At 46.9% G+C, this 16,998-nt stretch overlaps 1 protein-coding gene across 1 annotated transcript in view; it reads left to right on the forward strand.

The window, feature by feature from the left end:
* Positions 1-16,998, forward strand: part of Pax5 (paired box 5) — a 175,973-nt gene that overhangs the window by 94,175 nt on the left and 64,800 nt on the right. Inside the window, exon 7 of the mRNA XM_021251991.2 lies at positions 778-907. Within this exon, the coding sequence (XP_021107650.1) occupies positions 778-907 (130 nt within the window). The remainder of the gene's footprint in view (positions 1-777; positions 908-16,998) is intronic.

Below are 16,998 nucleotides of genomic sequence, written 5' to 3' on the forward strand. Positions count from 1 at the left end.
GCAAGTTCTGACTTCATGAAATGACTTAAAGATTATGAGAAAAGGAAAAAATGAAATGACTTAAAGAAAGGATCATGACTCTTGGGCCAATGCACGTGGTTGGCATGGATTTGGTAAATCAGATGTATGTACCCTAGAGTTCTCAGCACACAAGTGTTTACATGCTTCTGGAATTCAAAATCACTTGCCAAACTGGGACTCAGGTTGGGTTGATGCATTGGATTTAGGGGACCCACCCCCTGGACTGGGATTCTACCTGGTTTACTGTGGACAAAATCCTCCTCTCTTTGGGCTTTCATTTGCCCATCTGTGACATGAGGGTTTGGACTGGATGATCTCCCAGATTCGTTTTAACCCATGTTCCTGTGATTCTATAGCGAGACGAGTGTATAGAAACCAGAAACCGTTCTGTCCATCGTCCTGACAAGAAGATTCTTACTTTTGCCTTGCTTTGGTTATTGATGTCTCCCTCCCTGTGGGGAGGAGGATGGTGGCTCTGGCTGGCTGGGGTTAGGCCAGAGGCCTTGCAGGCTACAAGACAGCCAGGTTAGATTTCTCATGAAGCTGTGTGGACTCCTGCCCACCTCTTCACCTGGGGAGCATTGTCATTCTAGAAACTATCTAGATCTGTCAGTCTGAATCTGCCCTTCCAACATGAGGGAATTCCTGACCCCTTGTAGGCTCTGGCACAGGCTTGGATTAGACCAGAACACGGTGTTGGTTTTGTTTATGGTGTTTTGGACTATGGTACTGAGATGTTTCTGTCTCCTCTTTCAGACCACTGAGTACTCAGCCATGGCCTCATTGGCTGGAGGGCTGGACGACATGAAGGCCAACCTGACCAGCCCCACCCCTGCCGACATTGGGAGCAGTGTGCCAGGTCCACAATCCTACCCCATTGTGACAGGTGAGGGGACCTAGGGCAAAGGGGTTGAGGGGAAGAGAGGGAGAAAGAGGATGCACTCTTGGTGGGAGGAATGGTTTCTTGGTACTTTTGGACTCCACTGGCCATTTTTGCTTTAATGAGGTTATGAGGTCCTTGAACCAGTCAGGCAGGAAACTGCTTGGGGCCATGGGTTGTAGCTGTGATAAGACATGTCTGTATACCGTTCCAAGAAAGCCGGAGAACAAATGCCAAAGGGACTGTGGGCTGGGAGGAGTGACAGGGAATCTTGTCAGAGGGCTCCTGTAGGTGGGGCCAGCTGTACAGAGGTCTGGGATTTATCCATCTCATGAGCAAAGCATCCCTGATTGGCAGCAGCTTCAAGGAGGAATGGAATTTTTTTGCAGCTTGTCATTGGCATTTCAAAATTTCAGCAGAGGCTGAGTCAAGAAGGGCAGGAAGCTCAGGCTGGGTGTGTGCCAAGCAGCTGCCTTCCTGGAGGCCAAGGCCAACCTCATCATCACTGTCAGGGTAAAGATTTAAGCAGGAGATTCCTGGGCTCTCATCAATAGAGCACTTGCCAAGTATACTCCAGGCCCTGGGTTTCATCTCCAGCATTGCACCAAACAACACAACAACAAAAAGCATGGGCTCTCCACTCACTGCTGGGTTTGAACCTGCCATTTACTAGCTGTACATTTATCTTGGGGGAGCCACACAACAACACACAAATGCCTGCTGTGGTTTTCTGAGCTGTCTGAGTGATAGCACCTACTGCACAGAGTTGTTCTGAGGATGAACAGGCTCACACCTCTGAGGTGCTTAGATTCTTGCCTAGCACACAGTTAGCACCCAATATATGTGGCTATTGTCACTCCTCTCAGAGCTCTCTCACGCAGCTGGTCTCAGTTATGTATGTTGCTGCAGCTGCCCTCCACCCCCTACATCCCTTGGCTCAGCAGCCCTGGGTACTATGGAGCATTAGGAATAGTCTAAACTGCCAGCACCTGGAGAAGTCCACCCTGGCAGGCAGAAGGCTCTTAGACAATGGGGTGCTGGGGGCTACACTTGGGCCAGAGCCTCTGGGTGCAGCCCAAGCTGGAAGGATGCCCCTGTAGACTGGCAGGCAGAACAGAGATGAGGTGTTCTTAGACACACATAGGTAGGCTGTTGGTGCATCAGGGAGGGTGCAGGCTGTCCTTGGCTTAGAGAACTTTAGGGATTGGGACATATGAGACAGGATCTCAGTCCCAGGGGCCCTTTAGATCTGAACAGCAAGGCAGGGAGGCCAGCTTTGTGACCTGAGCTGAAGGTCAGCACTGAGGCTGGAGCAGCTGAGGCCCCACTTGCATGTCTGGGTACCACATGGGAGTAAGACAGGGGCGGAATAACTTGGTTCCTGAGCACATGAGATGGGGTAGAACTTGCAGGTAGGGAGGGTGAAGTGGGCTGGGAGCCAGGGAGCTTCAGTTCTAGTGAACTTTTACTGACATCACAGATGTTCGATGAAGTCCTCTCTGGTAATGTCACCATCGACCACGACAGTACCTCTGATGACACCTCATTTTACAGATGCAGAAGCCGGTCTCAGAGTGGCAGAGACTGGGGAGTAAGGGGTACGGTGGACAGTCAGAGCTGGCCCACAGTCTTCTAGATTCTGTGACCTTATTCTTTTCAAAGAACTATGTAAAATTGCAGAGGGCAAACCAGAAAGAAGTGTGGGCCAGCTCATAGTAATAGTCATTGTCACTTCATTGAGTGCTTAGGCACTAAGTACAAGGCACTCTGTTGAGTATCATTTTATACTCAGAGGATTCCTGGGAGATGGCACAATTAATATCATGTCCATTTCATGACATGGGGCAGGTAAGTTGTTTTTTTTTTTCCTGAGATCACAGCCAGTATGCATGGTGCTGTGATTAAACACCAGGGCTTGTGCTGCTGGCCATTCTGCTGCACAGATAAGCTGGGGGCCAGCCCCAGTGCTGTCACTTCCTGTGGTCTGCCTTTGAACACAGCTCTGAGCCTCAGTTTTTCCATTTATGAAATGGTCCTGGTCTCTCAGCATCCTTGTGATGACCCACTAAAATCCCTGAGGAGAATGTAATAACAGAGAGGATGGTTTACGACTGGAATTGGAGTGCATGGAAACTCAGGTTTAGGCAGCTCACAAGGAGACTTTACATCATTTGTGTACATTCATATTTAGGTGGATAGTAACCCCGGGAGTGTGCAGGCTGAGGTCAATTTCTGAGGCTCCTGTCTGCAGAAGTGGATTGCAGGAGGCCAGCTAGCAAGGCCCGTCTGGCCCACAGATGAGCACAGTATAGTTGGGCCCACACAGGACTTTTAGACATTTTAATCCAACACCTTAATAAGTGAAAATCTGGATTTTTGGCTCTCCTTGAAAAATCCATATAGCCAGCCCCTCTGGGCCTTATTCCCACATGGCCATGGTAGGTTAGGGCTCAGTAGCAGCAGCCCCTTGAGGCAGGTCCTCACAGTCCCCAGCCAGAGGCTCTGTCATTTATCTTGCAAGCCCAGCCTGACAAGGCCTGTGAATCAATGTCCTTCGTGTAGGAGTTTGTGCTAAGGGCCAGCTGGGTGGGCCCACTATCCTGCAGTCTGCAGAGGGCTTCAGTAGGCCCAGGTACCAAGTCTAGGGGCAAATTGGGTTTTGGTTAAACTAACCAAAGATCTGTTTGTGCTTTAATTCCCCTATTTTAAAGCACATTAGGGAGCCAGAAGTGAATATAAATATCCCAGACTAAAGTCAGAATTATGCTTAATTTTGAAATATTAGAGATATTATAATTATCAATATAATCATTCTTATAAGTAAATAATAGTTACCATAATAAACGGAAAGACCTCATCAACCACAAAAATATATTAACTACCTAGGAATAAACTTAACTTTAAAACTCCACTAAGAGACATAAAAGAATAAATGGAGAGATGTTGTTTGTTCTTAGACTGAATATCATAAGATGCAAATCCCCCCTAAGTAATCTATTAATGCAAAGCAGTCCCAAGCCAAATATCAAGGGATTTTAAAAAATACATTAAAATGATTCAAATACTAGGTAAATAAACATTCTAGGACAATTAGGAAAATTCTGAAATAAATGAGAAGTCCTAGCACATTTAAAAATCCAAAATATAATACAACACAAAAATTCTGTTGTGGTTAATGGAACCTTTGAATTAGCACTCAGACACACACACGCACTGAGTATCAGATGCTGTGCATGAAGATTCAGTAGATCTTTGAGCCCCTTCCTCTGGCCCACCCCAGTGAGGTCCTATAGTAGGTGTGCACTGAGCTGGGGTTCTTACTCAGCTCACCCAGAGTCCCCTTTGGATAGCAAATATTTACAGTGCCCGTTCACCATCTTGAATTAAGTTTAGAAAGCATGTAACCTGTCTTCACATCTAATTTCAAATAAAATCAAATCAATGCCTCATGAGGTAAAGGAGAAATGAAAATAAAATTGTTGATAATTAAATAACCACTATTTAATATGTACATATTCTGAATATCTAAACTGTGCCATGTAACAAACTGGCCCAGGACTTTCCTGACGCAGAGAAGCCCTGTGACTACAGGAACCCTGAACGCAGGCTTCTGAGGAGGCGTAGACCAGGGATTTAGCCGGCTCAGATTGCCAATGTGATTTTCCAAATAGCACAGCAACTCTTGGCCAACTTTCAAGTAAAACAAAGTATGAGCTTTGTTCGATTTACATGGTAGTTGCACTCCTAGAAAATTCAGAGTATATGAAGACCATGGAAATGGCAAGATCACATTTATATGTAAATGAAGTTCAGTTTTAGATACAAGTAATTATAAACAGATTTTTCACCTACCTGAATGTTTGGCAGGACCTGAGAATAGTGTGGGGTGAAGGAAAATTCTTCATTGTGTGGGACTGTTCCACTGCCAGCCAGTAAAGCCCCTCCATCATATAAAAACCCCCACAGAATTTCAGAACACTCTTTATGAAGCAGTCACTGACCCCACTGAGAACTGTTAGAAGGCTTCAACAACCCAAGAGTTGTTGAGGGGCTCCATGTATCTATGGGGCATTCATTTAACTCCCCTCATGTTAGTGGCTATGCTGTCACAGTCCTGAACTCTTCAGGGGGAAACCAGAGTCTCCTAACCCACTCTGCATTTCTTTCCTACCCACAAGACCCAGAGCATAGTAGGTGGACTGTGACCCCAGCCCATGGCTCTACTTGGAGTCTGAGGGGACAGGGGGTCCTTAAACTGCTTCAGCCTCACACTCCTGGGTGCTCAGGGAAGATCTCATTAGAAAATGAGTTGATTTCTCTCCATTGTTTATATGCCACATTAAATATTAAGCCAAACCCCTGCTCTGGGCCACGGTTCAGAAACTGCTCACCATTTGCAAACTGGTGACTTGACCAGCTAGTTCCTGCACTGTCAGCAGTTTGGCCTGTCTTCATTGGGACTAATTATCTGCAGGTGTATCCTTGGGCCATAGGCCTGCTGATGGGGGAGCCATTGTGCCAGAGAGGACAGCAGGTGGAGAGCCAGGCTCCCAGTTTCGGCTACCTCCCCACTGGCCAAGGAGCTAGCAGTCTTGCCCCTAGCTGGGCCCACCTGACCTTTGCCTGGGAGAACAAGGGAGTAAGGCCAGCCTGTGTCCTTGTTGGTCTCTTCCCCTGGGGACCATATTTTTGCATCAGCAGGTTGGAATGTCAGGAGATGGAGAGAGGCCTCCACTGGTCCTCCAAGTCTGGCAGGTGCTGGTCTGGTAGGTGACTGGGGCCCTAGGGTCTGAGGCTTCACCCTTGGCACTGGCCCTGGGCATAGAGACACCCACCAACACAGAGTGGCTGCCAAGTACCTGAGTCCATCAGCTCGGATTTGCTGCATTCCTTGGTTCACTGTTTAGCACCTCAGTGCGCCAAACTTGGCAGCCCAAGAAAGCATAGCCTCTTCTGCCTTTTTCATCTGATCAATAGCTAAGGGCTGGAGGAAAAGATGCTGGAATAGAGGTCAGAGGAATGAGTTTAAGCATAGACTTTCCATGTAACTAGTCTAGCTTTGGGCAAATTAATCATCTTCTCTGAGCCTCAGTTTTTTTCTCTATGAAATGGGGATAGCGATTCCTGCCCCTCCTCCCTCCCTTGGCCATTTGGAGGATAAAGTGAATCAGTGGGAGGAGAGAGTTCAAGAGCTGCCACTCTGAGGATGTTCGGGCAGTTATGGGGAAGATTGTAGGGGCTCAGGAGCCAGTGTGGTGCTTCCCGGACTTCCTTAGAGCAAATGTGCTGACCATACAGGGCCAGGAGAGAGGATCACATGATCCAACTCCACTTCTCAGCTGGGGAGACTGAGGCTCAAGCCCATATCAGTGAGCTAGAGTTGGAACTGAGGCTCACCTGGGCCCTGGCTCCTACAGCCTGATGCTGTTACATGGTCAGGTGGACTTAAAAAAAATCCATTTAAACTCCAGAAAGCATTTCTTTCAGCATGTACTTGAGAATGTCAACAAGAAAGCCAGACCGCCTGAGCTAGAAGCCCAGCTTGATCATATTCTAGCCTGGTGGCCTTAACCAAGTTACAACCCTCAGGCTCAAGTTCCCCATCTGTGAACCGGGGGCAGTGCTTGATCTGTGTCACAGGCTTCTTGGGAGAATGACAAGACAGGTCCCTGCAGAGTGTTTTGCACAGTGCTTGACACTCAGTAAATGGTAGTTATTAATATGATTCCAGGCTCTTATACCAGAGGGTCCTTTGTGTCTGTCCTGGGAGCATAAAACAAAGAGAAATTTGCCCAGCCACAAATCTCTGTGTGGGGTTTCAATCTTTTGGGGACTTTCAAAAGGCCTCAACACTACATAAATCCACAGAGAGGGGTTCGGTCTTGGAGACCCTGTCTGGACATCTGGCTGAGGGGCAGGGGAAGCAGAGGGCCTAGGTGTGGCTGAGGGCCTCTTTTCCCCGTTTGAAAATCCATATCCTTCATCATAAGCAGCGACATCTGCTGTGTGTTTTGGGATTTTTGAGAAATACTAAAGCCCTTTGTATGCTGTTGCTTTTGGCCTGTAAACCCTGGGTCTCTGGACCATGGGGAACCACCAGTCTCTCCAGGGGTGGGGAGGCAGTTTCAGGTGCATGCTGTGAGACTCTCCCTCAGGCTGAGTGACTTTGGAATTTCCTCAAGAGGCTCTCCACACACACACGTCCTGCCTCCTTCATTGTGCTCCCCTCTGGCCAGACTCCAGACAGCTCTGAAAGGCCATTTGTTCACTTTCCATGAGGAGCCCTCTTTTGACCCATTTTTATGAGTCGTTTGAGGCTCATCAGACACAACTAAACACCTCCTCCCTCAGAGTGAAATTGTAATGAATAATGAAAGCAAGAATACAAGAAATGCCTGTGTATCCAGGCTGCCAAAAGGTGTTGTGAAAAATTACAATAAAAGGTATAATATAGCATGATAGCTGGGACTGAGTATTCAGCCCCACAGCTTCCTGCGAAAGATGTGAGGTTATCAGAGTTGCTTCAAGCTTTGGGAAGGGAGGATAACATCAGTAACATTACTGTTCACTGGGCTCCCACTCTGTGCCAGGCTGAGAATATGAGGGTGACCCCGGTGGACAGCCCCTGCCCTCAACAGGCTTACCTTCTGGGGATAGCCAGACAGTCTACAGTAAACACAGAGTAAATGTGCCAGGTAACTTCATAATGGCATGTGTTCTGAAGTAAATAAAACTGGGTGAGAGAATCATGAGAGGCTGAAGTTGAGGAGTGGTGCTGAGCCGAGTGCAGTGAGGGATGGACCAGAGCCTCTCTAGAAAAGTGGTGTTAGAACTAAGATATAAACGATAAGAAGCTTTAGGGAAAGGGATTTCTGGCAGAAGATATCGCCTCAGAAAATGCCTTTTAAATGTGTAAATGAATGCATACCTAAAGAGCAAGCCATTTCTTAATTTTCTCTCTGCTACCAGTTGGGCTCAATTCATAAATCAGAGCCTGGGGACTCTTGGACCTCCTGGAAACCACAGAAGTTGGGCAGTCTGGGATCAGAACTTGGTCATCTCTGGTGATGGGAATTTCACAGTCTCAAAGGCAAAGAATCTTCAAACAGTATTTACTGGGAGCCATTCTCAGCTGAAGTGATTTTAGCTGTCAGACCAGAACTTGGGGTTCTTGCAGCCCAGGGCAGCATCTGTGTGAGATGCTCATAGGCCCAGGCATTGCTCAACATGTTTCTCAGCCTGGCACGTGCATCTCAATGTCTAGCTCAAAGATCATTTCATTAAAAAGTAGACCTGTCATTTTAAAGATCAGAGACAAACTCAACTGTCCATCAGCTGGGGATTGTTAAACAAGGAATAGCTCATCTATACAATGGGGCAGCATGCAGCTGTGAATAAAAACACAGAAGCTCTTTATGTCCTTGTGGGGCAGGATCTTAGAAATACAGGATTAATGAAAACAAAGTAAAGACTAGCAGGCACAGTGGGCTACATTTTGTGTAAAAGATGGATTCAAACAAGTGAATGTATATTTGTATTTGTTCAAGTCAGAAAAACTCTAAAAGGATCTTCAGGAACTTAATAACCTTGTTTAGGCAGAGAGTCTGAGAAGAGGAGTACTTTTTAATGAATGGTATTTACATTTTTAATTTTTGGAACCATGTCGATATATAAACCACTAAAAAGTAAAATATTCTTTTCCTTAAAAATCAGGAGACAACACAAAATATTTAGCCTTTCTCTTTTTTTGGTACCGGGGTTCGAACTCAGGACCCTGAGCTTTGGAGGCAGATGCCAGAACCACTGAGAAGGACACATCCACCTTGGGTCTCCATGCCCATGTGGCCACACTTGGGGACAGTGAGAAGTGGCTGCTTCCTTCAGATATCCCAGGCAATACCTGGCCAGGTGCTCTCACTTCCCTGACTTGTTGGCACCTGTCTGCATTTGAGTTTGTGACCCCATAGCACTCTCTGTCCCCTTGCTTCCTGTTTCTTCTTACTTAATCCTGCCCAACAGAGAGCCTGTGTGTCAAGCCAGCCAAGGCTGCTCACGCACTCCCCAGCTGGCCTTGGCTGTCCCTGACTCCAGTGCTGCACTCAGGCTATCTGGCCTGCCAGGACCAGCACTGCCCAGGTAAGGTCCAAGGCCACAAGCAAAATTCTCAGGAACATAAGACAGCACAGCATTTCATCCCAATGCGTGACCTCACACTCTCCAAACTAAATGTCAAAGGCGTTTTGCAGCAACAATGGCACCACCACCCATACAGAGCCACACACTGGGCTGCTTCGAGGAAACATGACATCTAAGATTGGAACTGTCCCCGAGGTGCAGGACTAAATTAACCCTACATTCCAGAATGATGCCGGGTGAATTCAATTGGTTTCTAAAATATTTGTTTTTTGATTTTTCAGCAGACTCACGATAGATTCTTAGATTCTTGGAAAACTGAATTTTGGAATCTTAGTGTTTGGAAGGATACTCAGAGGCTCAGAGATGCCAGAGTTCCCATCATTTTAAAGCCAAAATGAAATTCAAGCATCTTCATAATTAAAATGCACATCAAAGAAAACTGTGATTTGCTTTCAGGTTAGCTCAGTGTTCCCAAGAACTATTTGCTGAATAAATGAATTAATATTTGAGTAAAGTACAATGTCAATTAAAAATAATTTCAGCAGAAGGTACTCTACTTGTTTCTGACCTTGTATTTTGTAGGATAAAAATAAACAAAGTTGGATGGCCCTTCTGGTAATGTACTCATAGATTTTTGTCCTTGTAGGCAGCTTGGAAGCCGACCTTTCCAAATAGGCTTCGAGCAGATCTCTGGGCGTCCTGCTTCCCAGCCCACCCTGCTGTGATCCATCTTCCTAAAATAGCAATTTCATTAGCTTGTTCTCCTGGTCAGAGATTTCCAATGCCTTGTCATTGTCTGGAGGGGAAAAGACACCAAAGGATAGTACCTGGGCAATTTGCAGAGCTGCTGCCATTGATTATTCACTCATTCATTCATTCATTCATTCACTCAGCTCTCCATCAAAACTGAACTCCTCCATCATGTTACCCTCAGCCAGGTCCTGAGGGGTGTAGAGCTCCTGACTTCAACAAATTCAGTCTCATAGGGGAGGCAAACATGGATACACGTACAAGGCAAAACAGAACCAAAAAGGAAAACCATTAATACCCTTGGAAAAGCCAAGGGTTTTTGAGGGAATGGAGAGGGGCATAGTGATTTCTCTTTGACTGTGAGGTCGGGAAGGTTTTTGTGGAGGAGACTGTCGAAGCTCTTCATGGGAAATCATGTACTTTTGACACCTCTGTTCTGAAGTGTGGCTTAATCTCTCACCATTTCTTCAAAATGATAACCTTTTTGACCAAAAAATAGTACATGCTCATTATGTAATAAATTCCAGTGACACAAAAGTGTGTACAGTGACCTGTGACCATACCCCTTGCTGCATTCCTAACCCTTCCGCAGGAGTCGGCAGAGTCAGCGGTTAGGTATGTGGCCTCCCAGAGCCTTTCTATGAATAAGGAACATACACCAGGCTAAACATATGTAGCTTGTTTCCTACAAATAGGTCCATACTCTGAATATTGTTGTTTAATTAAAAAATTTTTTTACTTCACACATCATGGATACTTTAAACTGCCAAATAAGTAAAGTATTTCTGTCCTTTCTCATGACATGGACATTGTCATGGGCTTTTCTCTAATAGTGTGTTGGACACTACAGGGTGAATTCCTCTCAGTGTTTGACCCACAGGCTGCTCGTGGAGGAGGAAGAGGAGGGGACAGAGAACCTTGTCATTCCTGGGAGGTTCAGGGCCTGGCTGCTACCTCCCCCATGCCCAGGCTGTGTGGGGAGGAGGTGAGGCTGTTGGGAGTGCTCAGGGGAAGCCACAGAGAGGGCACCTTTTGTGGGACACAAAGGAGAGCTTAACATTCTGAGCTGTCTGCAAGGTGAATAGCCTGCTGCTGGAGATAACAATGATAGGTGATGTTTATTGAGCATTGCTACTGCTTTGGGCCATTTGATCCTTTACTCTTTGAAACAAAGGTACTGTTTTTGTCCAACTAACAGTTAAAGCAACTGCCTCAGTTCACTCAGCTAGTAAGTAAGAGGGATGGTCTTCTCCTAACCTCTGTACTGTCCTGCTTCCGTTAGGAGTGAGCTCCACATCATTGCAGGAATCCAAGCAAAGCTCTCTCGCATCTTCCTCAGTACAGCTAGGCTGGTGTCTGAGGTCTGCAGAAGCTGATCACACTGCTTAGTCTCTGGTACACATTCTGGACCAGACTGTCTGGCTTTGGATCCCAGCTCTGCTATTTAGGAATTGGTGACCTTGCTTCTCAACTCTGTGTGACCCTCAATTTCCTCATCTATAAAATGGGGATCAAAACTTGTTATGTGCATTAAATGAGTTGACATTTGAAAAGTGCAGTGTCCCCTTGGGCTATTTAAATGTTGTTTTGAAAACCTAGATATCAGGAAAGCAGCCTGAGGTAGTCAGGCTTAGGAACCCTGCAGCAAAGGGATAGTGACAGAGTCGGCAGAGTGAGGCTGACCCGGCACAGAGAGATTTGCTGGCTCCTTGTTCTGAATGCTCCGTCGGTCTCCTGTCATAGTTTCTAGTTACTTCTGTAACAAATTACCACAATCTCAGTGGCTAAAAGAACACAAATTTATCATCTTATGACCCTGGACATCAGAAGTCCCCAAATGAAGATGTCTGAAGGGCTGGTCCCTCTGGAGGCTTTGGGGGAGAACCTGTCTCTTGCCTTTCCCTGCTTCTAGAAGCTGCCCATATTGCTTGGGTTGTGGCCCCCTTTGTCCATTTTCAAGGCCAGCAGAGCAGCAACTTCTTTCTACCTCTGACCTCTGCTTCTGTTGTCATACCTTCTCTGTGACCCAGGCCCCATGCCTCCTTTTTTTTTTTTTGATACCAGGGATCAAACTCAGGACCTCACATGAGTTAAATCCCTGGCCCAATGCCTCCCTCTTATAAAGACCCCTTCCATTGGACCTACCTGGGTTATCTAAGATGATCTCCATATCTCTAAAGCCTTAATTTAATCACATCTACAAAATGTGATTAAATTTGTTATTTGCCAAGTAGGGTAACATGTTTACAGGTTCTGGGAATTAGGATGTAGCTATCTTTGGGGGACCATTATTTTGTATACCATGCTCCCTAGGACCCAATATACGAGTCACCTTGAGCACTCTGTATCCCCTGGTATCCTGAGGGAACCCACATCTGTGAGGGGTTGGGGCACCCCTTGTGCTATGTTCCCCACTATCTCTGCAAGCATTAGCTGGTCCTTACCCTGTTTCTTCCATCTATATGACAAGTTGGGGCCTCCTCAGTGCCCAGGATCAAAAGACTGGAATATTGGTGCTATGTGGGCCTTTAACCTTCATCTTATGCAACTCTGTCTCAGTCCTGAGAGGTGAAGTTCTCCCAAAGTGAGACAGCTCTGAAATCTCCATCTCCTGACTCCTATTCTAGTGCTTTTCCCCCTATGCCACAATCAGCCTCATCCTTCCAGTGTGGACAATGTCCCTCCTCGTCCTCATTCCTCAGCCTGACTGCTCTACCACCATCTGTCTACCTACTGTGAGGTGATTTGATGGAATCCTCCACCCAGGCCCATCTTTTTACCATCTTCCAACTCAGCCTTACCCAGTCCTGCCTCCAAGCCTTCACCGCTGCTGCGTTCTCTGTACTCCATTCTGTCATTTGCTCAGAGGTAGTGGAATCTGCCATTAGAGAAAGTGTTGGGCTGACTTGGAGTTAGAATACCAGATCTTTCTTCTAACTACACCATAACTGCTGGGAAGTCTGAGAATACCCTTTCCCTCTCTGAGCCTCAGTTTGCGCATCTGTGCAGTAGGAATTAAGAATCCCAGCTCTTCTCCTTGCAAGACTGCAGTGTGCACACCTGGGAGGAAGTATCTTAAAGTGCTCCATAGGTTGTAAGGAGCTGTGCCCTTCCCTGTGAGCTCACTGACAGCCACATCTTGACTGTGCCTACTGCTCAGGTCCTGTCTACCCAGAAAGAATATGAATGTGACCTGATGCAAGGCTTTGCCTGTAAAAGACTGTCGCAATACCTATTAAAGGACTTAGGGACCAGCAGACCTGCCAGTCTCCATAGCTCCTGGGAGCAGTGCCCAGATGCTGCCTCCTCCAGGAAGCTCTCCCCAGTTACCCAAGCTGGGCTCTGGATCAACCCACCATTATTCCTGTTATCCCATTGCGCCTTGGTTTATGATTCTTTATGTCCTGTCTAACTTTCTGCTTATACTTACGAGATTCTGAATTGTCTCTGCCTCCTCCAGCCCAGCTTAGTGTGGGGCTTGGGCAATAATAAGAACTTAGGAAGTGCTGGCTGGCTAGTTAGATGAGCTATTATGATTGGCTATTACTAATCACCCCATACTCCACCCTTCCAGGTCATTTTCAAGGTTATTGACATGATTCACACACCCATACACATCTTTAGTGAGCAAAAAGGCACATTTGATTTCAAGATATTATCATAATTATTATTTCTCCCTAAATGGATTAGCTTCTACTGTCTGCTGCCTTTTCTTTTTTCGCCAATGTCCACAGCCCAGGATGGAAACCTCTCTCTAATCTATCTCAATTAGCTTTTATTTTCATTATCTAAGAGACCATAGCAGTTCTACTCCCACCCCGAGATGGTGTATAAATGTTTGGTGAGGCCACCTCCAGTCTGAACCCTTGGGGGCACTTGCTGCCTGTCTGGGATGAGTGGGTCCAGATAAGTATTTGCCTTCCCAGACTGCTCAGTCCCTTTTGTCCACCTCTCCTGTCCCAGGTCCAGAATGGTGTCACCTGTCCACCTCAAGGGTGAGTGGATGAAGGGTTGGAATGTAGCATGGGGCATGGGTTACAGCCTGTCCTCAGAGGGCTGGTCTGAATCCTGAACAGCCAGAGGCAGGCCTAAGCCAATTTCCAGTAAGCCAGAAGTCACTAGCAGGAGTGATAACTAATGCTTGCATTCCACTTGCTCTCCACCACTTGTTCTAAGTACTTTATGTTAACTTGTCTATCTGTATAACAACACTAGGAAGGAATAAGTTGTATGGTCTCCATTTTACTAGTCCAGTGACTGAGAGGCAGAGGAGCATAGAAGCTTGCTGTAGGTCACACAGCTTGTAAATGATGGAACCAGGTTCAATTGCAGGCAGTCAGACTTCAGAGGCCACATGTTTGGCTATGAAACCACACTGCTGTCATCAAGCCTAGTATGACAGAGGCAGATAAGAAGTCTGACAGGAGATCTGAGTTGGGGAAGACCTTGATCTGGGGAACAGAGCCACATGTAGCTAGGTCTGACCTGGTTTGTCTTTATCTTGGGTAGTATCTGGCTTCAGGGCACTGTGTCAATTCACCTTTCAAAAGCCAGCATCCAATAAGTCATCCTCCTACTCTGACTGACAATGAGGAACCTGGCCAAGCTCCGCTTGCTGAAGCCCTAGGGAAGGCTGGTGCTTTGATGGGCAGACAGCAGCAGGAAGACCTTTCTTCTTTCTTGGGGAACTTAGCCCATGTCCTACCTGGGCCAGGGCATCCGGAGATGTCCCAGCAACCCCAGGGCTCTTGACCCCTGCAGTCCCCCCAGGCTGCCTGTTGTCTAATGTGGGGAACCCAATGTGGGAAGCAACTTCCCACTTGGACCCAAGCAAGCTTTTTTCTGTTTTATTTCCAGGAAAAAAAGCAAGAGAAAAAGAATTGTCATTGCTTGCTTACGGTAGGCTTTCTTGCTCTTTCCCTGGTTTGGAGGAGAGAGGGCCAAGCCTGGGGAATGAATCATGCCTCTCTGTGCAGTCCCCTTCAGGAACAGCCAGTGAAGGTCCCCAGGTCCTCACCTCCAGGCCCAGTAGGCTTACTGCTCCCCACCCCTTATTGCCCTTACCTACCCAAGAGAAAAAGAGATGCCAAGCCCCAGTCTGGGGGACAAGGGGTGGGGATCCTGGGCTAGGCACCCAGCAAGGCTGTAGGGAAGAGAAGGATGCAGAAGAGGTGCTCAGGCTCTGCACACTGTCGGGTCTCATTCTGAGCCTGGGCTTGGTGGGACAGCCAGCCTCACGAACTAGGGTTTGTCTTGGAGTTTGTCTCCTCTCTCAAACCCCTGTCTTCCATGTATGATCAAGGTGGCTGGATATGGGGGAGAGGGGACAGAAGGTCTAAGAGAGGGGCAGGGGCAGCTGAGAGCACACTTAGGGCAGTGCAGTGACTCTGCCAGCTGGATGGAGGAGCAGTATTATGGTATCCTAACCAGTAATGTCAGCCCTGGAGAGTTGCTAAAAGGTATTGCCCAAAAGAGGACCATAGCCAGCATGGATAGCCCTCTAGCCAATATGGGAGTAGGTTATGAAAAGACACCTATGGTGTCATTACTTTAAAATCTCTTTTGTGTTAGTGTAGCTGATGGAGTAAGAGGCTTCCCTAGAACTGAACCTAAGGCCCCAGTGTGCCTGATGTGGCTCCCCCTACCCAGCATTTCATCTTCTGGTTCCCCAGCCTGTTTTGGTTGCTCCTACCCTGGCTCCTATCCAAGGATGAGGCCAGAGCAGGTCCACCAAGTGCCCAGCTTCTGCGGTCTGAGCACATCTCCAGCCGGACCAGCTCTCCCCACAGCACCCTCCCGGATGAATCCCTTCTGTGACCTTTGTAATTATTCCTGTTCAATCTCCCTTCTTGTTTTTTCCCTCCCCCCTTTTGAGGTGCTCAACTCCTGCACTCTCTCCAGTGTATTAAGGATGTGAGTGAAATTGATGACTGGGATGTCTCAGGTCTTTATGATGATGAATGACTTTCACTGCCAAAGCTTTTATTGTCTGTGATTTGGGAAGAAGGGGGAACTGATATATCAAGGCTGCCTGTCACACCATTTAATACAGTTATAAATCCTGACGTCACTAACTGGTGGTCAGGAGCTGGAGAATTCCACCGGCCTCTGCTTTGCCAAGCATTTATGGATTTTTCCCTTCTCTTTGGCTGACTGTCACAATTGTATTTTGGGAGGGGGGAATGGGAACAGCTAGATGGTGGCTTTAAATATCCCAGGGACATGTTGGTCTAGGGAGGAAAAGGGAGTCCTTCCCGCAGCCTCCCTATAAAAGAAGGAGCAGATGGAATCCTCTGGTTCTAAGGTGAGCAAGGAAATTGCTTGGTGGAACAATCCTAAGTCTACTTGTGCACTACCCTTCATAGTTTACTATGTGACTTAACATCTGTTACTTTTCAGATCCTCCTTCCATCCTTGAGAGAGTATCAGGGAGAGACTTGATACTTGCTTTACAGAAGGGACTATAAGAGCTCAGGACAGTGAAGTGGCTTGGCCAGGGTTGTGCCACACCAGGTGGATGCAGAGGAAACTCCCTAGGATGAAGCAACTGACCACTGCCATCAGGAGTTTAGGGCATCTACCTTAGATAATTCTAAGTTCCGATCAGTTTAGTAACTGACTCTGGGAAGACCACTTGACTTTTCTGACACTCAATGTCCTCAGCTGAAATGAGAAAAACTCTCTCCTCATAGAGTTGCTATGTGGATTAAATGAACTCATGCATAGTTTCTTAGAAAATGTCCTGGACCAGCAAAAGTATTCAGTAAACATTTTTAAGGGGTAGAATTATAGTGAGAGAGGCATATGGCAGATATCTCAGGAGGATGAGGGGGTCACTCACACCTTTCTAAGGTTGTGTGGGAGGTGATCCGAAAGACTTCCTGTAAGAGGTGACAAATGAGTAGGAATGATAAAGGTGAGTGAGGAAGTGCAAGCAGTTGAGATAAGCAGCTAGAAATGAGGGAAGACCAGGCCTCAGAGGTTACTTATGAACTAGGGTCAGACCCCAGATGTTGAGGAGCCTCCAAGAACATTAAGTAGGGAATGGTATCTTCAAAGAAATCTCTCTGAAGTCTTGATGTAAAGAGGATGAGACTAAGCAAGAAGACCTGACCCACTGAAGGGAGTTGTAGAAACCCAGAGAGAAAGGGTGGGGGCCTAGCCCCAGGTTGTGGAGATGCAGATGGAGGAACAGTATTCAGGGTCAGAAT

This window comes from Heterocephalus glaber, unplaced genomic scaffold (genome assembly GCF_053883595.1).
Source record: "Heterocephalus glaber isolate CG9 unplaced genomic scaffold, H.glaber_assembly_v1.0 deba00001481, whole genome shotgun sequence".
Taxonomy (NCBI): Eukaryota; Metazoa; Chordata; class Mammalia; order Rodentia; family Bathyergidae; genus Heterocephalus; species Heterocephalus glaber.